This window comes from Benincasa hispida, chromosome 4, assembly GCF_009727055.1.
Source record: "Benincasa hispida cultivar B227 chromosome 4, ASM972705v1, whole genome shotgun sequence".
Taxonomy (NCBI): domain Eukaryota; kingdom Viridiplantae; phylum Streptophyta; class Magnoliopsida; order Cucurbitales; family Cucurbitaceae; genus Benincasa; species Benincasa hispida.
The window spans coordinates 36,750,786-36,776,267 of NC_052352.1; the positions used below are offsets into that span (position 1 = coordinate 36,750,786).

Here is a 25,482-nt window from a genome sequence, read left to right on the forward strand (position 1 = left end):
AAGGACCCAAAAAAAAGAAAAAGAGTAAGGATGTGTTTGGTTCAACTTTTTTAATGTTTAATTTTAAAAATAAGTGTCCAAAAAATGAATTTATTTTAAATAATTTTTATCCAAAAATTTTAAATAAAACTGACCTAATATTGTAAAGATGAAGTGGTACGTACGTATACGTCAAAACGTTTAAGATGAATTTGAAATTTTTTTTCCATTACTCCCAATCTTTTTTTCAACACTTTTTTTTATTTAAAATTGCTCTAAACTATATCTTTAATTTAATGTTGACTTTGTACTTTTAAAAATGTGATTTCATACCATTTATAATTTTGAATCCTTAGAATGATTTGTCACCATTCTTACCAAGTTCATGTTTGAAAGTAACTTTGAAATTATTAATATTATTTTTATCAAGTTCAAAATCAATTAGACATACACATTTAATCATTTATAATTAATTTAAAATTTAATTTTATACTATTATATCTAATTTTTGTAACATTAAAATTGATTTGGAATGATTAAACACATGTTTTAGAGTGCTTTGCAAACATGTCCTAGACCAATTTTCTCACTACAAATAAACAAATTCAAATCAACCCTTTAGAATGGAGTTGTACGACCATACTACTCAGTAGCTTTCATGAGAATCATAGATACAAAATATATTTTCATTTACAAATCAGTAATTGAATATTATCCAGTTCTTTACAATAAAGCTTCGTGAATAGTAGAAACCTTAACGAGGGAAGGTTGTGGGTATAACAACTTCAGAAGTAAAAAGAAAAAACAGCCAGAAAAGGTGATAGCTTTATGCTTTAAAAGGACCACAGAAAAACAAAAACTGCTATAAACAAACGTTACCTTTGCACTCTTTCTCATATTGCAGTTATACCCTTCTGCAAATTCCCATGTCTACCAAATGAAACTTGTGAGTTCAAGAACAAGGTTCTATCGCGTGACGAGATAGACATTTGCGTCTTCTGATACCTGATGGGAGTTGGAATGCAGCAAGAGACTGTCAGTACTCTCCTATAAAGGAATGGAGTATCAGAGCTTCACAAGACTTGGTGCATGGAAGGTTCAATCTTTATGCTTCTTGAGCTTATTACAGCAGGTTGCGCCCATGACTATTTAAGACGGGTCTTTCTTCTTCTTTATGCCTGTAGGAACACCATAACAAACCGGTGATGCTCCTATTAAGTAACGTAGAGTGCAAGCTTCACGAGCCTCACATAAGAATGAACCGATCATTCGACTATGAACAGAATGGCCTCTACTTGATGAGTCACTACTTTCACATGTTGCAGGTAGACTTTTACTTGTAACTTTCTTATTGGCACGTTTAGAACTTATTTTCATGGCCTCCAACTCTTTTGTGACAATGTCACACTGAGCAGAACTAGGTAGAGCACACGACCTTTCTCTCAACCAAGCTTCAAGAATTGCCTTCCCAAAACGATCAATGTCTTTGTCAGTCACTTCCCATAGGTTGGCCACAATGACAGGAGAACCTGCCTTCAAATAAGATAATGGAGTCCCTTGTGGGACATAATAACCATTTAATGTCAAGGAACCACTGCTACATCCCATTAGGAGACTTGCAGCACATACATCCAATTTCTGAATCTCTTGCTTGGGAATATACTGTGCTCCTGTAACCCAACCACCAGCCCATATTTGCAAAATTACAGCAAGAAACCATGATATATAATGAAAGTCTCAAAAGAAAGGCCAAAAGATAGAACTTAATATGATAAAGAATAAAAGAAAAATTACCACTTCCATGGCCAAAGTATATGAAGAGGTCGCGGCATTTCAATTCTTCAATCAACTCTGTGGATGTGGGTGCATATCCAGCCTTCCCCTGTTATTCAGAAGAAACCTTCTATGACAAGGATCACGGATTCATTGGAGATAATTACCTAATATACGATAAGGGAGTTATCTCTAATAAGAAGACAGAAAGAAAAACTTACCTCTAGATTTTGTTCTTTAAACCAATTCTCGAATTCAATTTGTGTGTTGTTGAGATCACCACTAGGGTTCAATAAATAAAAAGCATCCAAGGGATCAATTGAAGGAAAGGCAGCCATGATCCCACCGTCTTGTTTTTGCTGACGGCATCTTCCATCGAGTGTTGAACAAATACTGGCAACAGAAGGCATGCGATAAACCTCCTGGTTTCGAAGTACAGGTATATTCTCCCATGGAAGCATCTGGCAAATTCATCAATTTATATAAGGGAATGACAAAACACTATTTAAAATAATAGTTGCATCTTCAATTATGCTCTACCATGCAGTTCACTGTCAGGTGATAAAGCTCTCAGTTAAGAGTACTCGCAAGATCAATGATCTTATTAAAGAAAATTTTACCTGTACATCATAGTCCAAGACAAGGATTATGGGCTCTCTGCTGGTATTGTCTTCCCCTTGGAGCTCTTTTTTCGCATCCTGTATTAATTTAAAGGCCAATCCAGAAACTTGGTCCAATTCATTAGACCTTTCTTTATCATAAAAACTTGCTCTACCAACAATGCAACCCTTCCTCGAATACAATTTTGAATCAAATGCCTCTAGAACTTCCTCTGAAACTTCTAAAATAACTTTCAATAGACTCTCATTGACGTCCAGCTTGCATTTGGATTTCAAATTCAGCACCAATGAATTAAGTACAAAATCAACATGCTTTCTATTTGACCAGTCCCCCAAAAGCATAAATTTCCAAGGGCCCAACCAGGAATCTTCAATAGTTCTGTTAAAGAAGCAAATTACGAGAAACATGCCACAGCATAAGTTTTCAACATTGTGGCAGCCAATTGGATAATAGTATAGAGAAGTTGATTAGTACCCACCACTACAAGCATTTGCACGGGCAAAAATACTCACTCCATTAACAAACTTTAGGAAAATGGGTTTAGTAATCCAGCGCACTAGCTACACTTGACTAGAGTCATATTACAAGTCATAAAATCTTTCTTTTAAAATGGATTAAGTGATTAAAGGAGGAAAATAAACATAATTGTAGCAACGAAGTAACAAGCTTTCAAACCTATGTTCGACCCATCAAAGAAGGAAAAAGTTAACAATGACCAAAATAATTGAATTTAAGCCGATAAATGTAACCTACCCCAATAATTTACCAAGGCAATCATCAAGCTTTGTTCTCCGTTTCCACCATAACCTCCTATTTGCTTTTGTATCCTCGGAAGGAAACTCTGAAGATGATAAATAATTCCCCTCTAATATACTTCTGAATGCTGGGGCAATTTCATCAATGACTGAGGAACCCCACGGACATTGCCAATGCTTACTCAAATCATTTCTCTCGCATATATCAACTGATTGGGGATTTGAATAATCTTCTGAACCTTCTACAAGCACAAAAGTAATAAAGTACATTACAAGTTACGCTATAAATATTACCATGTAATATGTATATGATATGAGTTCCTAGCTGCAGTACCTTTTAAGATTGTCTCCACCGGCAGTAGTAAAACAAGTGGCTGACGCTTTGAATTTAAATGTGACATCAAGAACCATGCATGAACAGACGAAGAAAAATGGAGAATTTGTTGTAGTAAACAAGCAAGATCTCCTTCAATCAAACTAATACAAACCACAGTCACGGATGGAAGGTCATCAAAGAACGTTCTCACATATTCTTCAAGATCTGGACTAGAAAAAAGTCCCCTTCTACAACATGTAAGCCAGAAAAACTAACTAGGTTAAGAATTTAATCAGTGTGTCGCAAATAATATTCAAACATGATGCTATTTACCTAAACAACTTTAACCTTAATCTTCGTCCTCCTGTATCAAAATCCTGAAAATAGACTTTGTCAAATCCATCCATGAGCTCATGCATAAAATGTAGCATACAAATATTAACAATCAAGAGGAAAAGTGACAGAAAATCAATAAAGGGAAAAAAGGACAAAACGAAAATTGATAATATAACATATGCAGCAAGCCAGTTATGAGAACTGCACAAAAAACTGCAAAAGCCTACAAAAAAGGAAGTGCAAGTTCCAGCGAACCTGTGCAAAATCAAGATCCTGTACGCAAAATCTTCCAATCGTATATGGAAAGAACTGGTTATTAAGATGAGTTCCAATCGAAGCTTGATGAAAATATGAAGCCCAGTGACTGTCTGTTAGTATTTTGTTGGAAGATGGCAAAGAAAATAGCTCACTTGATGAAGAAATTACATGCATAACAGCAAGCAACCTTGAAACCTATTCAATAACAATAGGAATCAAAGTTAACCACCAAGAAATTACATAAATTTACACAACAGGAGGAAAATATTTTTGCAGAAACACAAACAAAATGAAGGGTTCGAGGAAAAACAATTTCCGTTGATTAGGCATGGTTCCTAATTATAGTTTTTCATCTATCAAAAAATATGATGAAAAAGACAGAGTAGAGAAAGAAAATAGCACACACAAAGTCACGTGGAAAAATCCTAATAAGGGAGAAAAAACTACGGGATAAAGAATTCTTATTAGAATTTGATATACTGTATACACAGAGGCTACAAGTTTAAATAGAAAAAAGGAAAACCCTAGGGTACAAGAAAAGACAAATATGCCCTAGGGTAAAAACCCTATTTTTAACACTCCCCCTCAAGTTGGGGCGTAAATGTCAATGAGACCCAACTTGCTAACACAAGAGTCAAACAACTATCTGGGAAACCCCTTTGTCAGGACGCCCGCAATCTGTTGACTGGAAAGAATATAAGGGATACAAATGTTGCCACTGTCAAGCCTCTCCTTGATGAAATGCTGATCAATTTCTACATGCTTCGTTCTGTCATGCTGTACTGGGTTGTTTGCTATGCTTATTGCGGCTTTGTTATCACAATAGAGTTTCATCGAACCATCGTGACCTTGATCGAGATCACTTAGAAACTTTTCTAGCCAAATTTCCTCACTTATCCCCAGATTCATGGCCCTATACTCGGCTTCGGCACTACTTCTGGCAACTACCCCTTGTTTCTTACTCCTCCATGTGACAAGGTTACCCCATATGAAGGTACAATATCTTAATGTCAACTTTCTGTCTACCACAGAGCCTGCCCAATTTACATCTGTGTATGCCTCGATGCACTATCTATCGGATTTTCTGAACATCAATCCCCTACCTAGAGATGTTTTCAAATACTTCAGGATGTGCTCCACCGTTCTCATATGTTCTTCGTAAGGAGACTGCATAAACTGACTAACTACGCTAACCGCATATGAAATGTCTGGTCTAGTATGAGAGATAGATTAGCTTCCCAACAAGCTATTGATATCTCTTCTTATTAACTAGTACATTGTCACTCACATTACTGAGCTTAGCATTTACTTCCATAGGGGGGTCAACTGGTTTGCAGCCAGTCATACCTGTCTCCTTAAGCAAATCCAGAGTATATTTCCGTTGAGAAACCGAAATCCCTTCTTTCGACCGAGCCACTTCCATTTCAAGAAAGTACCTCAGCTTTCCAAGGTCCTTGATTTCAAATTCCTCAGCCATTTTCACCTTTAAGCGGTCAACCTCTGAAGCATCATCACCTGAAATGACAATATCATCTACATACACAATCAAAACTGCAATTTTCCCGGATACTGACCTCTTTGTGAAGAGAGTGTGATCTGAGTGTCCCTGACTATACTCTTGTGACTTTACAAAGGTAGTGAATCTGCCAAACCAGGCTCTCGGGGACTGTTTTAACCCATACAAGGACTTCTTTAGTCTACATACTCGGTGATTGAACTGTTTCTCGAATCCTGGGGGAGGTCTCATGTAGACTTCTTCCTCCAACCCTCCATTAAGAAAAGCATTCTTCACATCAAATTGATGCAAGGGCCAGTCTTTGTTAACTGCAACTGAGAGCAGAACACGTACTATATTCAACTTTACTACTGGTGAAAAAGTCTCGGAGTAATCAACTCCGAAGGTCTGAGTAAAGCCTCTGGCAACTAATCGGGCCTTGTACCTATCAATCGTTCCATCAAGCCTATACTTAACCGTGAATACCCATTTACATCCAACTACTTTGTGTCCATTTGGATGAGTAACTTGGTCCCACCTATTATTTTTCTCAAGTGCCCCCATTTCTTCCATGACTGCGGCTTTCCATTCGGGAATCTTCATTGTTGTGTGTATACTGCTTGGTATTACAACTGTGTCTAGGCTCGTAGTGAGGGCCTTGAACCCAGGAGACAAGTTGCTATAAGATAAGTAACTCTGCAGTGGGTACTTTGTACATGATCTGGTACCTTTCCTCAAGGCAATAGAGAGGTCAAGGGAGGCATCACAGTCTTTCTTCTCCTCGGACTCCCTACTGCATTCAATCTCCTGCTCATGGGTCTCATGCTTTGACATATCTTTTTCACTTTCAATAGTGTTCTCTGCTGGAACAAGTGTCTCACAATTATCATCACCTGCCTCGGTCCAATGTTCTTGGTGCAGTCATTCAAGCTATCATTGTCTCCTCTGTCTTTGCTTTCATCATTTTCAATACAAGCATCAGTTTCATAATAAATGTTACCATTGTCAGGGATAGAATTACTAGTACCTAGAACTGACACCCGTTCCTCCTATAATATGTCATCCATGGGACTTGTTCGGTAGGCAGAATGGGTTTGTTGATACTTATGTCAAGAATAGGTTCAAGTAAGACGAACAAGCTTGGACCCCAATTAGTTTCTTCACTAGTATTCCCCCCTGAAGAGAACTATTGGGAAAGAAAGGATAATCTTCAAAGAAAATCACATCCATTGAGACAAAATACTTTCGGGAAGAAGGATCGTAACACTTGTACCCACGTTGATGAAGAGGGTACTCCACAAAGACGCATTTTTGGGCACGAGAGGTAAACTTGGTTTGATTAGAACCATTAGTATGGACGAACACAATGCACCCAAATACCCAAAGAGGAACATCAGAAATAAGTCGGTTATTAGGGTAGGACTTTTTGAAGCAATCTAAGGAGGTTTGGAATTTTAGAACCCAGGATTGCATTCGATTTATCAGATGAGCTGCTGTCAAAACAGCATCTCCCCATAAATAGGATGGAAGGGAAGTTGATAATATAAGGGACCGAGCAACTTCGATAAGGTGACAGTTTTTCCATTCGGCCATTCCATTTTGTTGGGGAGTGTACGCACAGGAGCTCTGATGGACGATTCCTTTAGAAATTAAGAATTCCCTGAAGGAATTATTAAAGTACTCCCGACCATTGTCACTACATAGGATAGCGATTTTTGCATTGAACTAGGTTTCTATAGAGCAGTAGAACTGCGGATTAGTCTGTCAGAAGAAAAACCCAAGTTAACCTAGTATGGTCGTCAATAAAGGTTACAAACCACCGTTTGCCAGTGGCGGTAGTAACAGGTGATGGACCCCAAACATCGCTATGGAAGAGGGTGAATGGTTTGGAAGGCTTATAAAGCTGAGGTTTTAATGATGCACGAGGTTGTTTGGCTTGGACACACGCGTCACAATTCAATTTAGAAAGATTAAAATTGTGAAAAAGATGAGGAAATAGATAATTCATATAATGGAAACTAGGATGTCCAAAACGATAGTACCATAATATATAATCAGTTTCAGAAATAGAAAAACAAGATGAAAGTAAACTAGTCCTATCACATATCCTAGATGAAGCTTCTTCAGTGAGGAAATAGAGCCTCCTATCATGTCGGGCAGTGCCAATCGTCATCCCCGAGTTCAGATCCTGAAAAACAACAGCATCAGGTGAGAAGATAACTCGACATCTCAAATCCCTTGTAATATTACTAACAGATAAAAGATTGTAAGAGATTTTAGGCACATGCAACACATCTTGAAGAACTAAGCCCTCAAAGGGTGACAAGCATCATTTTCCGACCACAAGGGCAAAGGACCCATCAGCAATTCTGATCCTCTCATTCCCAGCACTTGGTTGATATGAAAGAAACTGGTCGGAAGAACCAGTCAAGTGATCTATAGCCCCTAAATCTAAAATCCACAATTTACTACCAGTTATACTAACAAGGCCAAAGGAGTGAAGGGTACCTGATTGAACGATTGTACTTACTCCCACTATACTAGAAGTGCTCTGATTGTTTTCCTGATTCTGAGGTTGTGGACCTCCGATTGTCGATTCACCTACCAGTGCTCGACCTAACTGTCGTTTTTTACCATTTGGCAGACGGCCATGCAACTTTCAACATTGATCTTTCGTGTGTCAAGGCTTCTTGCAATGTTCACAAACTGGAGTCGGCTTACTGTTCTGTTTATCATGAACAGGGCCAGAGATTTTGAAGGCAGCGAAGTCTGTCGACGACACCAGTGTATTATTCATTGCCCTGGACCTGTCTTCCTCAATACGTACTTTAGAGTAAACTTCCATTAGGGATGGTATTGGACGAGTTCCCAGTATCAACTCCGTACTGCATCAAACTTAGAATTTAGTCCAACAAGGAAATCGTATACTCAGTCGGTTTCCTCAGACTGATAATGCAAGATTCCTCCATATGAACAATTTCAGATCATCTCACAACATAAATCCATTTCTTGCCAGAGAAGCGACAGTTTGTTGAAGTAGGCTGTAACATCCATTGCCCCTTACTTACACTCATGGACTTGCTTGCGTAAGGTATATAACCGGACGCATTCTGTCGTTTGGAGTAAAGCTTTTCTCTTACAATAAAGCTAGCATAACTTCCTATTGCTCCAGAAAATAAATTTGAAGATAAGGCCGGGAAAGAGGTTACTGAATTTCCAGAGTAAATAGGTTGATTCGAGTTTAGATCTGGTCGGGCATTGGATGTCGATCCCAGTGCTTCCCCAATGGCAGCTATCTGTTGCTGGACAAACTCATTTTGCTACTTGATCTGGAGTTGTAACTGAGTAAACTAGTCTTGAATTATACTCCCTTGATCTCGATGGTGAGAGGACGACTCCTCACCTACGAATCCACCAATTTCTAGCGAAGACTGACCCAAACTACCATTCGAATCCGGTTGGAACAGAGGGTTCCGGTTGATGAAGTGGCAGCCACTAGTTGGATCAACTCTCAGTCGGTTCAACTAATGAGACCTATCGCGGCTTGGACTAGCTCCAGCGATATTGAAGACGGCGTCGGCCAGAGGTCCCCGGTTAGGCAGCGGCTGAGAGGAACCAGCGCCGATCAATTGAGGGATACCTGACGGAGGATTTGCACCGACTGGTTGCAGCAGCTGGAACTGACTAGAGGGTGCCGATCGACTGGGCCGCACGAGAGGGAACGCGCTGGTCTGAAGCTACGTGACCTAGAAAGCATCGACCGACTGGAGCTGCATCGGATTTGAATTGCGTAGCACGGAAGGGATCTGCCATAGGGTGCCAATCATCTGTTGTTGGAAGTGGCTCGGATGATCAGCGGCGTCGTGGTCACGTTGTCAGGAAGTTGTTCGGCTCTGATCGGTTGATTGTCACGTTGAAGGTGGAAGAATGGATTGAAAATAACGATCGATGGCATTTTGGATAACAATGGCTATATCCGTGCCATTGGTTTCACCTACTAGTAATTGGGATTCTCCCATTGGGTTTTCCTCAATGGTAGCTAGGGTTTCGTCTCCATGCTCTGATACCATGATGAAAAAGACAGAGGAGAAAGAAAATAGCATACACAAAGTTAAGTGGAAAGAAAATAACACATAAAGTTACGTGGAAAAACCCTAATAAGGGAGAAAAAACCACTGGAGGAAGAATTCTTATTAGAATTTGATACACAGTATATACAGAGGCTACAAGCTTAAATAGAAAAAAAAAAAAAAGAAAAAACCCTAGGGTACAGAGGAAAAGACAAATATGCCCCTAGGGTAAAAACCCTATTTTCAACAAAACACCATGACCATTCAACTTGAAACTACAATGGAGTTCAAATTCATTTAAATGACAAGCACTGAATCCCTAAATGGCATGTATCACATGAAGCTATGTGATATTTTTGGAAATTTTCAAGATGCATGAATAATGATACTACAAGAACAATCAGACATAAATGGATTATGAAAGAATGTACAATCGTCAAAGCAAATTGCTAACTAACAGGCTTATGAACAAAAAATTAATTAGTAGATTACTAATTAAATATGGAACACATCTAAAGAGGAAAAGGGGCAAAACATCTTAATTAATTTCCAAATTTAAAAAAAAAAAATAGTTAAAGTGGATATGACTAAGACCTTCTGGAAAAGTACAGGAACCTCACAGCAGAGTACAAGAGCAACCCTCAGCCAAGAAACCAATGTTTCAGAGTGAACATGAGACAAAGGACAGCAACTAATCCTGCCAAGGAGTAACCAGAAAAGGGAATTATAGCATCGCAGAAAGACAATATTTCCATGTTTTAGCAGAAACCCTGAAGTGCAAAAAACTGAAATTTTATATAACTTGATTTGTTATCTAATAATACGTTTAATCCTCACTCCAAAACAAGAATACAATTTTCTTAAAACAAATATTCATTATTATCTGATATTGAAAGGAAACAGAATTTCATTGTAATCCAGTATTGAAGAGAAATTGATTTTTGCTTAAAATACTAAATATCAACAACACAATGGTGGCTGGTGAGTACACAATTTGGAGATGGCAATATCTGATTTATATGAAAGATAAAATAAGAGACGAATACAAGACATAACCAATTATGTGGTATATATAGACCATGAAGCACATTAGATTAACTATACATACTTGGTATCGTCATATGTATAACTCTTCAAAGAGAACCAACAAATGTTATAGAGAAGTGATGCCCTCTCAACTGCAAACACATCTGCATGGACTTCCTTTCCAACTAAATTAAGCAAAACTGAGGGTTCAATAGCACCGTGCGCTTGAAAGAATAGATTTCTGCTTACTAAGATGGATATGCTTTTCAAAATAGTTTCATGTGTGTGATGAATTTGACCACGAATCTCCAAGCACTTACCTAAGTACAAACAACAAAGAGAGCAATGATAATACAATTAATATTAAAATAATACCCCACACCCAATAGGCAATGAAGGATGTTTAATACAAAGTGTAGCGAAACAGTGGTCATGTTGAACTACGAGATCAAATAACTCGATTCTTAACTAAATTGGACGTTGACATATTTGTTCAAAATTGGCACAACAAAATGTTTAGAACTTCATCATACAAAATTGACAATGCACATTTGTTTAATTACATGAACTATGGCAAAAAATAAGTGTTTGTATGTATGCTAATCACTAAATTAAAGAACTTTGTGGTATTAAGTTTTGTTGATACCTAAGCCAGAAAGTTGTTTCAACACAAGCCGTCTACGAACAAACTCCCATTTGAGATATATGAAATTATTCATATGTCCAGCTTCTAGTAGTTCCATTGGGAGACATTGCCAACATCCAACTTTCCCATTTTTGCATGATGCTCCACATTCGAAAGTATGTGCGCTATTTACTTGCAAGCGCAATGGCTTTTGGCCAATATCAGGGATGTTGTTTTCCACATGCAAAGAAAGGTCAACTTCTACTTCTTTAGAATTGGTTGCGCCTTGACCCTGAGTCGACCGACATCTGGAGCGAGTTAGCCTCATATTGCTCTGATTTACGCACTGATCCGTTTGGAAAGACTTAGGAGCACTGGTAGTCTTTTTACACTTTTTACCATCCTTTCTGGCCTTTGGCCTTTCCACTTGAATTGTCAAAGATGAAAGATATTTTTCTTCATCTAGACCACTAATAGAATTTGTCCATGCAGAAAGATTCAATTTCTCAAGAGCTAAATTATACAACTCTTCTGCATTTATTAATCGCTCTTCAGATATATTCCCTTTAGCATTCACATACATATTGCGGAACAAATCCCCAAGATGTTGATGAACTCTTACTTCAAGCACCAATCTGCACTTCAAACAAGACGTAATGCTATCCTTTAATATCTGTTTGGCTCCTTCAAGTTCCTTTTGTGCTAAACTCCATAACTCTTTCTTTCTGTATACTTTTCCTGCCAGATGTACACAACAATTGCCTATTATACAGTTCCTTCGAGCAAGTACACATTCCATAATCAATATCCACGGAACATGAAACCAAGCAAACAATTCATACTACATATGTACCTAAAGCAGAAGAGAAAGCAACTTCAAACAGTGGCAAGCCTTGCAAGCAGGAGATACTTTTTCCCCACTGTAAAAGTGTTTCAGCCTCAGAACCATTTCCAATGATCTCATGAACAAGACCAACCTGGATGTTATGCAAGCAATAGCATACCCATATGAAATATGTTAGCATTAGCAAGTTGAGGGATTTTGCAACTTCTGTTTTAACATAAAAGAAAATTGTACCTGAAGAGTGCTTTCAAGATAACACTGAAGTACATTAAAAGTACTAAGATAGCAACCTTCCACGTCCCATGATATTTTATCAAATGACCACACTTCACGAGCAGCTGATCCATTTTTCTGGAGATTCTTAATGCTATATGCAGGCTTCTGACTAACATAAGTAATTTCAGAATCCTTTTCAACATGCTGCTCAACAGAGTACATAAACTTCTCTTGGAATAGTTTAGAACGTAGACGATGAGCTTCTTTTGCACACGAGAGAGCCTACTATGTACAAATCAGGTAGTAGTTAAAAGAAGAATAGCCAATATTGATAGATAGACAAAAATATGCAATAATGGTAGGGAAAGTGATCATAATACCCCCCTGGACAAGAAAAAAAAAGGAAAGTTAAGTCTCGTAAGATCAACTTCACATCTTTCAAGCTTTTATATTCTTAAAATTGTTAAACGGTGCCTGGTTGTGAAATACATACTACTGGTACTCGCACTATTTAGTCCAAAATAGGAATTCTAAGAGCTCTACGTGAAGCAGACAATGAAACTCAAGACTACCTCTTTAACAGCTGCTCTTTCGCTCCAAGTTCTGGGAATTTCACTGCCCTATTTCAAATGGTCCGTTGCATTTCCTAGCAAAAACAATAATCTGTCTTCTTTGTCTAGGGATGCCGGTTGCATTGTTTCAAAGATAGTGCCTTACTGCCTTTATGGAGTATTTGGTTAGAGAGAAATTTGAAAAAGAAACTATATGAAACTGACACATTGGCAATTTTTTGCGATCATATTGTTCTAGTAGTTATTTCCTGTACCAAATTGTTTAAAACCTTCTTGTAATTTTCACCTCTACAGTATATCGTGCTAATTTTGGGGGCTCAAACACTAGGCTCTTTGTTGTGCTAATTGAAGAACTATTAGTAACTTCATTTTCATAGTTTTAGGGGTGGCATAGAATTCAAGATTAGAAAGGAATGAACAGAAACTGAAACAAGGAAGACAGCATACAGTATTTGTGTTCATTCATATATCAAACATCGTTAATTTACAACTAAACTCCAACGCTTAAGTTGATGGTGAACTTTATCTTCTATTCATACTTGAATACTCCTCACACTTAAAGGCTTGAAAATTAACACAAAGATCAAACAAGGGATTAAGAATATTGATCGAGCAAAATTACATTTACAAATATTAAAATACCTTCTACTCTAATAGGATATTAAGCTATCCATAAACCCAAAAGCTTAAGTAAATGGCTTACATTAAATTTAATCTTTTACCCATAAATTAACAAGAAAAACGTAAACTGGTATATATAGTTACAATAGCTAAATACATTTTTTTCCTTTTGCAGTATTTTCGACTACTATGTGACTCAATATATTATATTCTTCTCATGACTTATGAGTATCTATTGATTTCATCCACACATTGGGGAACCTTGGAAAGGAGAAAGTTGCTCCATCTATTGTTCAAAATATCATTTCAATCTAACAGTTCAATCTTGTAAATTGGACACAATCCTCATCTTCAAGTCTTAGTCAAACTTTAAATATTTCATTCGTGGTACAAGACAGGGAAAGTTTCACGTTCACCCCATTCAGAAAGATAGTATAAGGTTCAAATATAAAGATTCTAAAATCTAAAAGGATCACATGCCTAACAATGTCTAACCAAACCACAGCAGGCTAGATGGGCTCACCTCAATCAGACAGCCTTCTGACATAAGTCTTTCACATAAATCATAGTAAAGATGTCCAGCCAAGAAAATAGAACTCTTGCATGCAGGAATCTGCAAGAGAAGTAGCATAAGAAAAAGAGTGGATTGCATAAATCAACGACAGCCTAAAACTTTTATGGAGATCACTTGGAACTTCAGAGAATTACATGAGATATGAGTTTCGAGGCAGTTTCTTTAACCTCATCGACCGTCACATATAATCGAACAGATTTTTTGTGTTTACAAGAACTCTGGGTATAATTTGGGCATAAAAACGAGAAATTCTGCTGGAATCCAACAAGCATGCCTGGCAATGTCTTCAGACAGTTTGTCCAAAAATCAAAACTCTTGGGGAGCTCACCGAGATGCTCGGATAGTTGTGCTATAATTATGTCATTTGTTGGCGCAATACACATTGCATGACTCATCCTTCTGCTTTCCCACAGAATGGCCAACAACTTCTCCAATTGAACACTTTTCCATTTGAATAATCTAATCATAAGACTGTATATGCTATGGTTGTAATCCATACAACCCTGAAAGTGAAACCAAGTAATAAAATAATTAACCTGAGTATTACCCATTTGATTAAAAAAAATAGAGATAAGGTAAAGAGACAGACCTTGATTGATAACAAATCAAAAGCATTACATAATAGCAGCAACATATACTCGGAAAGTATCAAGCGTTGATCATCTAGCAAGGAATCCAGATTTGAAATTTCCAACCATATGCCTAACGCAGAAGCAATATCTTGCAAGACTTGCTGCTTTATTGTCATCCAAAAACCATTTACAGAGAAAAATAAAAATCAGAAAGAGATAGAGACCAGAGGGGAGAGAGAGAGAGAGAGAGAGAGAAATTTTCTCACATCGAGAAATAAAGAGAAACTTGTAAAGCTATCAAATTTAATTACTCAATATAGGAGACTAGCCTTTCATGCGTTTAACACCTTTGAATTTGGTACAGCCTCATGAGTACAGAGTGCACGCAAGCAATATGCCACAGCTAACTGATGAGAATGAAGAATTCCAGAGCTGCAAGCTCCACCAGCAGTCTCAATCTGTTTCAATTGCAATATGTAAATTGTATAATGTGTATCCAACATCAACACAAGCAAACGGTTCTTCTGTTAAAGTTTAAATCATAGAAAACACAAAACATCTCACAACAACAAACTTACCATTGTAGATATTGCTTCTGATAAATATTGGATGCAATCATCCATACATACAGTTTCACAAAACCTCAATACCCTCGCCTTTTTCATGAACACTCTAGCTTTTTCTAGTCTATGATCCGGTGTAATGTATACATCCCTTAGGAGGGTACTCAAGATCTTCCTTTGTAATGATTGACAAAATTCTGGATATAGACTGCTCATTTCCTCATATTCAACAAGTTCCTGAACAATATTTAAGTATTATACATTACCAAACAATTTAATGAAGAAATTATGGACAACTAATTTGAAGTGAACAGAGGACAAAGAACCTAACCTGCTCCATGAGATCACCAATTTGTGCCTTTGACATCATCACAAAAGATCGCAATAAACAATTCAAGGTCAATGTGCTTTTTGTGAGAACTGCATTCTTATGATGCTTGCATTGCATCTGGGGAAAAATACTATAATCAGTACCGAGGGAAAATATGTAGCGGCCTAATAAATTGAATGACTTTAGATGATACCTTAACCCATTGTTTAACCAATTGCACAGGAACTGGCAACCTATTAAATAATTTTGCAGCCATAGACCAGTTCTTGAGAATCTCGGTCATTGCTTTTTCTACCTTATACATGCCACGTTGATAGAGCATATCAACAAGGAAAGCACTTCTCGTAATCACATCATTAACAAAATTTAGAACAGTGTCTTCAGAAAATTCATTATCTGATGGCCTGGACTTGTCGTCAAGAATCTGACAAAAATGTCTAACACAGGTCCAGGATGCTCTACAACTCAACTTCAATGCCTTTGAAGCCTGTACATATGGAGAAATAATGGACAAGGTAAATAATAGATACAAGTGTTCATCAGATTCTTCATATTTTATTCTACGCACCCTAGGAGAATCTAACGAACATTAAGGCTGGGGTAGAAGAAAAAGGTAGAAATTACACGTAAATATGATGATAACTTTTACCCAACAAAATATTCCCTTCTTGAATCGTGAATGAAAATAAGATTTTATAGGATATAATGTGGATGAAATTCTTTTAAGGAAATCCACTAAGAATGTGTGAAGATAAAACGAAGTCAAAAATTGATATCGGGGGCAAACCATAAAATATAACAGTAACTTGCATAGAATAATTAATTTTATATAATATTATTTTTGTAAATTCTTTCTTCTTTTTTTTTCTTTTTTATAGTATTCTTTTGGAACATAAATTTAAGTATATGCATCACTTACATGCCTACAAGCACACTAGTGAACTCACATCAATACATATCAATAATACAGAACAAATTGATGTCAGAGAAAAATGGGAAATATTATCAGTTACATGTTAAGAAGTCAATAGAAAACGTCTAAAGTTTAGTAAATTTATTGTTGACATACACTATGGACCCATATATGTTAGATTAGATTAGATCGTGCTATAATTAAATTTTAATAATTTTTACATTTACATTTACATTTGACGTAATTTTTGGCTTATTTACATACTCTAGCTTATATTCAAGTCAATATTAACTAATAATTACCAATGCCATCAACGCTTCCATGTCAACGAGAAAAGAAAAGGAAAGGGAAAAAAATTGCACACTTGATAACTTTAATATTTTTTCTTAGAGGAAATAATCCAACATTTTGTGATTCCATGATGTGACCCAGGGGCGCCATATTTGATCCTTATAAATCAACATCACATTTAAAAATTCATCTATCAGATGTGAGGAAACATACCTCTTTTATTTGCTTATTTCTATACAAAATTAGGCCAATGTTGTTAAGAGAAGCAAATAAATGTTTCAAAGCAAAAGGTTGAATCCAAGTGCTAGAGATAATGTCCTTGATCAAATCCGTACTCCTCTGCGAATAAGAAAAGAAAAACCAATTAGGTAACTTGCAACCATTTCAAACTAGTTAATGTGTCCCAGACTTGTGACAACCTTCACGTCCACCCTTGTTCTAAAAGACAGGGTAAAAGCGGCCACAACAAGGGTTAATAGCATATTAACATTCTCATTGCATTCATCTCTCTTAGCATCATATCCACGTCTGAAACAAGAAAGAAAAGGGTCAGATCAAATATAATACACAGCAAAAATTACTTGAGAAACGAACATATGTAAAATTCTATACTCGTCAACAGATAAAATATTCAATAGTTCATAAGCCAAGATTAGAGAACTTTATTTGAATTATAATTCTAGAAAGACAACATAAAATCAACTGATTTTTTTATTTTTTTTGGGTGCAAATAAATTCCATTCATTCACACAAAAATACACAATTCAAGGATTCAATATAGAGCCATGCTGTTGGAGTAAGAGTGGGTTTCTACTACTAATAAAAAGGGCAACCCTTCTTCAAAGATAGCCTCATTCATTATGAAGCTTAAACCAAAAAATAATCCACCATGTTTGTTCAAATCTGATGGCTTTACCATTGCAGTCATGCAAATTGATGTAGACAATCAACTTATAAAATATTTTATATCTTAAATAAGTGGTCACATGGTTTTATCCATAACTTCAAAGACATCCTCAACTTGCCCCTCTAACCATGAGGTGATTAAGAAGAGTTCTAATGATGTAACCATGCTAAGACAAAAACTTGGGTTAACGCAAGTTAAGCTGCTCCCTCGTCAAAACGAATAGATTATATGTCACAAAAGAATTTTGACAAGGATATCACTCAATAAGTTATAATATGAAAATAGAACCATTATTCTTTTTTGGACAAGCACAACGAATCTCATAGATAAGATCATAAAAGAAACACTTATACAAAATAACTTACCTTCGACAAAAAAGAAAGACATCACAGAACTGATGCAAAGTATTCTGAATACTATACAAAACAGAAGAACCTTTATCCTCGGCAAGGATTTCTTTTCTTTCGGAATTTACAGATTCAGCAAGTGGCTGGCATAAGAACTTAACTGCATCCAAGAAAGAGGACAGGTAAGCCCCAGTCCAGCTCAGTAGAGAAGGGACCTCATGCTCATGATTAGATTTCCAATGTGAACATTGCTGGCCAACAAAATCTTTTTGCTCAATGCTGCAGGACCCGTTACCCTTTCTGCAGTCAATACAAAAGTAACTCCCTAGGGAACCATTTAAGCTAACCAAACTCTGCATAGTATCTTCATCATCAAGTAAAATACTAAATGCAGAGCCATGAGTTTCACCTCTGGGTAGTTTAGAAAGTATTTTCAACCCAACAGCATAAAGCCTCAGATTCATTCTCAATGGTGTTGTTTCCTATTTTATGGAAGAAAAAAAGTGAAAGAAAGAAAGAAAAAGAGAAGCTGATATTAGATAATGTTGCAAATGAAAATGACACGTGGAGAAGGTACATAAACTAAAAGCTAGAACAAGATACCTGGTGGAAATCACCTATCATTTCCTCAAAATGTCTAGCAAAGACACAACAACAGTCGGGACTTGCACTCTGACATTTATTTGCACAATAACAGATGAGCTGAAGAAACTCAACAACTGTACATTCTGTTTCATCCTGAAAAGAATTCCAATTAGATGTTTAGCATCAAAATGTTTTTTTTCTTAACAAGATACAGCTTTCATTAAAAGAATGAAAAGAGACTATTGCTCAAAGATACAAATTCCAAAGAAGCAAAAGAAACATTAAAAAATTAACTGTAAGAAAAGAATTTGATGCTTAAGAAACAAATGAAGAATGCTCACACTGAATAGGTAATAAAAAGATGCTTTTGAGTCTTAGTCCCTGGTGATATTTGTATTATTTGAGGTTGAGGTGCCTTCATTCACTTTCTTAAGTTTCTTTGTTTTTGTTTTTGCATTTTTCCCTTTTTCACTCCTTTTGGAGTTGTTATCTTGAACATTTTGTCCTTTTCATTAATCAATCGATAGTTCATTTTTTTAAAAAGAAGAAGAGGCAATAGGCAAACCCCTAGTGCTAATCCACTATTCAATCACCAAAAATATAAGTACAAGGGAGAACTATAAGAGAGTACAGGTTCTTGTGAGTTGTTTCTCAGGTTAAGACACACAAAAATAGAAATGACATTTTCCAACAACAAAATAAAATGAAGGGTCAAAACCATGCATCTCAAACATAATTTTCCTGACTTCTACCACTTCATCAAATTTTCTCAAGTAAAATTTGTTTATTTTCTTTTCTTTCATTGTTTAGTTTCCATAATTTTTTATGCTTGATACATCTTAGTTTCTTAAGTAAAATATTCTAGTCCATCTGTGAGACTTTGTGGAGCCAAGTTCCTGTTTCAGAAGTAAATAATTCTAGACCTGATTAAAAAGCTATCACTTTTCTTTTTCTTTTTCTTTTTTTTTTTCCTTTCTAGCCATCTTCTCTAGAAAAGGTTGCCTCCAGTGTCCATCGCATGTCTTCAACGAGCCCAAGGTTGAAAAAAACAAAATCAATCAAACGCTTTATATCACATGCACGGCACATGTCCATGCAAAACACTAAGATCTATTCAAACTATAGTGTTCATGCTTCCTATGTCCTGGCTCATCATGCCACAGGATTTAAGGTTGAGGGACATAATGCAATGACATAGAGCCAATTTGGCAAATTGGCATGCTAGCCAACATATCTAATGTGTTATGACCTAGAACAACTCCCTGACATAACCTACGACCCAATAATTAATTTAACATGAAATAATTCGCTCAAGTAAAATAGTTGTCAATATATGACCTGACTAACTCTCAATTGAAGGCCCTGCTTGGTTTCTTCATTGCATGAGTAAAAGCTTACTTTATTTTGTTCATTCGTTCTTGTCCCTTTATTCCTAAGTTCCAATCAATGTCAAATCCAGTAGAATAAAAGTTAAAAAGGGTATTTATGCTCATCACATCCTTAATATGGAAATCACCAACCCCGTTTTATTTAAGGAATGGAGGAAATATTAGCTGTTCTGAAAACCCGAGATTAAGAATTCGTTAGTTCTTGCAACTACATGGTGAGAAAGTAGCTACGTAAGAGACTAGCTGCTCTACTAACATTCTGTCTGGAAAAAAAAAATCTACTTAGCCTCTGGTCCAGAGAAGCAGCCATTCTATTCAACCATTGGCAAAATTATGTAGCAAAATAAAAAAAATATCATATAAAGAAATATATTGAAGAAAAAAAAGTCGGCCTTAATTCTTTTATTTTGCACCCTTTACTGCACCATTAAGTTATTCTAATTTGATGGATCCACACAAGCATTTGTTCAAGATATCATACACTCAATGAAAGATCTTCTTAGTAGGATGGGTATTGGAGAATTATTTGAGTGTAACTTCTCCATTAACACTACCTTCCATTCTAGGGTAAGAGACTTCAAGAGACATGCTAGTATGTTTGTGATGAGCATAGATGTATGATGTTCCCGTTGTAGAGAGAAAAGAGTGGAGCAAATCCGACGAGCTAACTGAAAATAAATAAAGAACAATGTTAACATATGATGTAGTATCCACAAAGAAAAAAAAAACAAAAAATTGATACATCACCTTGTAAATCTGATCTCTCAGGGATGACTTGGCATATTCAGCAAACGTTGTGAGGCAGAAGTGACTTACAAGACTCTCACCAAAATAAACTAGCTCCTCTACCAAGAAAATAGTACATTTACCTAGATATGTAACCAGTGCTCTCTGAGTCTTCTCTGATACCTTAGCATCTATTAACCTGCCCGAACGAATGTGTAACATATCAATAAACTATCTACTTTTTATTAAAGATTAAGGGTCTGAACTAGTTTGAAGTCAGCAATCTCAGGAACTTTTCCACTAACAACTGTTCCAAGCATACTCCTTTTTTGTAGTAAAGATGCGCCACACGTTAATTCAACAATTTCTATATACTCCAATCTAGCTATAAGCTAAGCTACTGTAAAACAGTGAAAAATGAAAAACATATCGACTTCGATACTTAAATAGTGAAGCTCTCACCTGAACCATGGTCTAACCTCCTCCACCAAACCAAGAACCCTACTATAGTCGCCACTTTCCTTACTACGACCACTTGCCGTACACTTAACAAGCGTTGCAACGACCTCCACGAATAACAAACAAAAATCTTCATCGCCACCACCTTTATCCTTATCATGAATAACACGACAATCCAATTTCCCAGCCTTCGATCTACAATCAATATCCCGAAGCCTCTCCAAAATCCTTAATCCCTCTGCCTCCGCGTCTTTGAAGAGTCCCCAATCCTCCATGCAATGCACCATTCGAATCCTCTGGACATCGACAGTATAGGGCTTGCACGAAAGCTGCGACGTCAATGATTCCAAGCAACTTAAACATAGCTTATAGGTTTCAAATAATTCTTTTGCGAAATCGAGATCTTTGCCCAGTTTAGAAGGATCACTGAGGCGCTTAGGGAGAATAGAGAGAGCACGATTGAGAAAAGAGAGAAACTCCTTTGCTAAGGAACGGATTGTAGAAGAATCGTCGCTAGGCTTGGCTGATTTCTTGCATATCTTGGGCTTTTTGATATCGGAGAAAGGCTTGAGGAAATCGGAGACCAGGGAGAATATACCTTTTGAATCGACTGTTTCGAGGGCGGAGATGAGAGCGGATTGTGACGGCGACGCCATTGCCGGCGAAATGGAAGGGAGCAGACGCCGGTTGGAGACGGACTGGGACTGACTGGCCAGGTTTCTTCTTAGGGCGCTACTGGAGATGCCCGCCAATTGAATTGATTTTGAATTTTATTATTTTTATTTTTTTAGTAGTACGCGTGCGTTTCTTTCTTTCTTTCTCTTTCTCTTTCTTTTTCCTCTTAAGTTCAAATTCGATGAAAATCTTTGTAATAAAGATTAAGGTCATATTTATCGATCCGTAACAAATATATCATGATGGGCCAAGAATCACAAAGGTGATTGAATTATAATTAGAAGTATGAATTTTTCATTATTACCATTATCACTATTATTTGATCCTAAATAATAATTATAATGATAAATATAACAAATTCATACTTTTTCATATTGTAACACTACACTAACGATAACATAATTTTAAAACACAAATAAATTGATCATTCTTCACCTGTCAATCAGTTTACATTTTTATTACAAAATAGGCAGTGGAGCCCATATATCAGTTCAAGTACGACACACATGATAAACAAAAATAAACGTAATCTATTGGAGTCTACTTTTTAGATTATCATTCATTTATTATTTTCCCCCTAGTGGCATGTCCTAAAGTGTGATAAATTGCATGGAAAAATAAAATTTAACAAAAAATTTTAAAACGAAAATTTCTAACTTTCTGCTAGTATCATTAAGGGTGTGTTTGGATTAACTTTTCAAATATTTAATTTTGAAAATAAATCATTTTGAAATGAAACGTTTGACAATTAATCAAAATAACTTTTGAAGTATATTTTAACTAGTTTTTATCAAAATGGTTTAAATAATAATGAATTGTTGAAAAATATTTTTTTCTAGTCAATTCAAACGGATTCTATTTTTTTTAATTGTTTTTTTTTCTTTTCTCACTTTTTTTCTTGCTCTTACTCACTTTCTCATTTGTTGGAAAGAAATAGAACAAGGGTTTGATTGATAAATGAAAAAAGAAAAGAAATATTAAAAAAATGAAAACGGTTATAATTCTTTATGGTGAAAAACCACGTCAAATAAAAAGATTGGCCAAATTATTTAGGTCAATCTAACAAATTACTCCTAAATGGTCGTATACTAAACTCTCAAACTAAATTGTCACATATTTAAAAGTATAAATATTATAATAATAAAATATATGGATAAAAAAGCCTATTTTTTAATCTATAAATATTTACAAAACAAATATTGTCAATGTCGTAGAGAAGATTAAACTTCAAACTCTTCAAATAAGAAGCACTGTAGTCACAAATTAGAGTGGTATAACTTTAGACATAGATTATACAAACTAAAATTTCAATAACCTATTATTTCCTATAATCCAAATACAGAGATGAACAAAAAATTTGAATTCAATAAAGGGAATTTTATAGAGGAAACTAATGTGTTGCATGCGTGCTTCATAAGAGTGTTATATTGAACTTTTTAAAATTAATGATTGACTTAGAAGTTTAAATTGATGGGTGAAGATAAATTTAATATCATATCATCTAATATAATTTACCTTCTATCTTTTATAATACTCCAACTCATAGTCAAAATATAGAAAATCCATTTAATATATGTGGAAGATATATTCAATGACCATGCAAGTTCAAAAATCAATAATAGAAACATAAACACAGATAAATGATAGAACAACTTGTTTATCTTGTTTTTCACAAGTGATTAAGGTAACTTGTTTTGTTTTAATTAAAGTCTTTGGGCATAGAATCCACGTAGTTATTATAGTTTGTGGGTTATAATAGTAAGTTGAATTAAATAGTATTTGTTAGAAGTGTTCAAAAATCCGACAACCTATAAAATTCAAGCAACCAAGGGATTGGATAGGGCTTGATTAATTTTCAATTTGATTTGGGTTAGGATTTTAAAGAGCCATCCACTTTAGTTTAGTTTGTATGTTCAAAAAATATTTTTTTTCTAAAACAAATGAAATATACTTTGGTGAGGGTTAAGTTTGCGAAGATAATTCTTTTTTTTTTTTTTTGCGCCTTTAATTTAGGATTATTGTCACCAGATATAATGAGATTTGATGCCGTTTATTAGTGATTTACAACAATCAATCCAAAGAGCAAGAATTGGAGTTAAATTGATGTATTTGTGCCTATTAAGGGTACCTCAGGCTATTGCTACAATTAAGGGAGGGAACAAGGCCAAAACTCCAAAGGGGGAGCGATGCATGATGCTCAAAACCCGAAAGCTCAAAATAGGATAGCGTTGTGACATTATGAACTTTCATCCCATCAATGTTCGCTCGATGTTAAGTTGAGTTGAGGCCAATGCTTGGTAGCGTCGTGAAACAACCACATAATTTTTTTTAAGTATAGACGATGGTAATACAAAAAAGACATCGAATTTCACATATCTACGAGATAACTAGAAATGTTCACGGGGAGAGGATAAGGAAGGCTTCCGTGTCTCCATTCCCGCCTATTACTTCAATTCTCATTCCTTTAAAATTCTCTGTGGAGATTGGATTACTTGCGAAGAAAAAATTCTCCGTTTTTAAGTTATAAATTTATTATTTTTTAAACTTATAATTTTATTCTCCAACTTGATAAAATTTTATAATGGATTGTTTTCAATTCATTTTTTATTTAAAAAATTATAAATTTTTTTAATAAAACAATAATACTTTACATGCAAATATGTAACTAAAATATTTATCCCAGGATTTTTAATTTAAATTTAAATATTACAAAGTAAACTCTTCAACTTAAAAGATTACATCATTTGTGTCCTAAAGTAATAAAGTCTTAAATAATTAAAAATATATATATATTGAAGTATTGAAATATTGAGATGATTTAAAAAAAAAAAAAAAAAAAAAAAATAATTGCAGAAGCATTTTAAAATAAATAAATTAGAACTAATTAACATAAAACTTACATTCTGTGAGTTTATAATAAACACACAGAAAGTGAGTTATATATATATACATAAATATATAGTTTTTCCATCGAGACGAGAACGAGATCAGGAAAGGGAAAGTGATCTCTATCATCATCTTCGTTTAATCAATAGAGAAAAATTTTCTTCATGCTCCCTCCTCCATTTACCGTCCAATAATAGATTTCTCGTCTTGTTTGGGGCGGGTCCTCATAGTATCGGACCCTGCAGACAAATGAACATATCTAAGGATACTTGAAAATGAGGGTTTAAAGAGTAAGAAGGGTTGATGGAGGTTGATCTTCAAGTATGAGGAAAAATCAAGGATATGTTGAGTGTTTCTATCGAGGGGGATAAGTTTCGAGATTATTCATTGTCATAGCTTTTCTTGATTTCTGTATATGTTTGCATTATATGATTCAATGATGTATTTGATAGCGATGAGTGATTAGGCATTAGAATTATAGAGTGTTGATGGAATTGATCTTGCTTTTATTTTATTCTTAGGCTTTTTATGGATTGTCTTGAATTCAAATCACATTTCAATGGTATTGTATTAATTGTTATTGATTGGTCGTCATATTATGAGATTGAATTGTGAATTTGATGAGATTGTAATTTGATTGGGTTTGTAGCATTTGAAATTTATTTGATTATTATGGAAATAATTGGGAAAATAATGGGAATTCATCACAATTTAATTTAATATTATGTTTTATAATTGAATTCAAGAAAATTAGGAAT

The 25,482-nt window shown here is 35.4% G+C and overlaps 1 protein-coding gene across 3 annotated transcripts; it reads right to left on the reverse strand.

The window, feature by feature from the left end:
- Positions 1-649: 649 nt before the first annotated feature.
- Positions 650-21,930, reverse strand: LOC120075849 (separase). Of its 3 annotated transcripts, none has more exons than XM_039029557.1 (27): positions 21,167-21,930; positions 20,726-20,903; positions 20,533-20,646; positions 18,609-18,743; positions 18,024-18,487; positions 17,171-17,279; positions 16,965-17,090; positions 15,741-16,034; positions 15,548-15,664; positions 15,232-15,453; positions 15,001-15,111; positions 14,671-14,817; positions 14,216-14,584; positions 14,031-14,120; positions 12,333-12,596; positions 12,108-12,231; positions 11,276-11,992; positions 10,712-10,949; positions 10,198-10,300; positions 4,036-4,233; positions 3,778-3,821; positions 3,463-3,692; positions 3,127-3,367; positions 2,373-2,751; positions 1,974-2,213; positions 1,774-1,861; positions 650-1,649 (listed from the first exon to the last, which is right to left on the reverse strand). In XM_039029557.1, the coding sequence occupies exons 1-27, from the start codon at positions 21,817-21,819 to the stop codon at positions 1,129-1,131; spliced, it is 6,516 nt and encodes a 2,171-aa protein (XP_038885485.1). In that variant the 5' UTR covers positions 21,820-21,930; the 3' UTR covers positions 650-1,128. The 3 variants fall into 3 exon arrangements, with proteins under 3 accessions (XP_038885485.1, XP_038885484.1, XP_038885482.1); XM_039029556.1 differs by having other exon boundaries at positions 3,127-3,370; positions 14,671-14,814; positions 21,167-21,929; XM_039029554.1 differs by having other exon boundaries at positions 3,127-3,370; positions 21,167-21,929.
- Positions 21,931-25,482: the final 3,552 nt, after the last annotated feature.

Bases quoted from the DNA above. Each gene is read 5' to 3' on its own strand.
- LOC120075849 (XM_039029554.1), bottom strand. From the start codon at position 21,819: ATGGCGTCGCCGTCACAATCCGCTCTCATCTCCGCCCTCGAAACAGTC. The intron at 20,904-21,166 runs GTGAGAGCTTCA...TCGTTCGGGCAG, and splicing joins GAGGTTAGACCATGGTTCAG to GTTAATAGATGCTAAGGTAT. The intron at 18,744-20,532 runs GTAGTGTTAATG...AATTCTTTTCAG, and splicing joins CTCTTACCCTAGAATGGAAG to GATGAAACAGAATGTACAGT.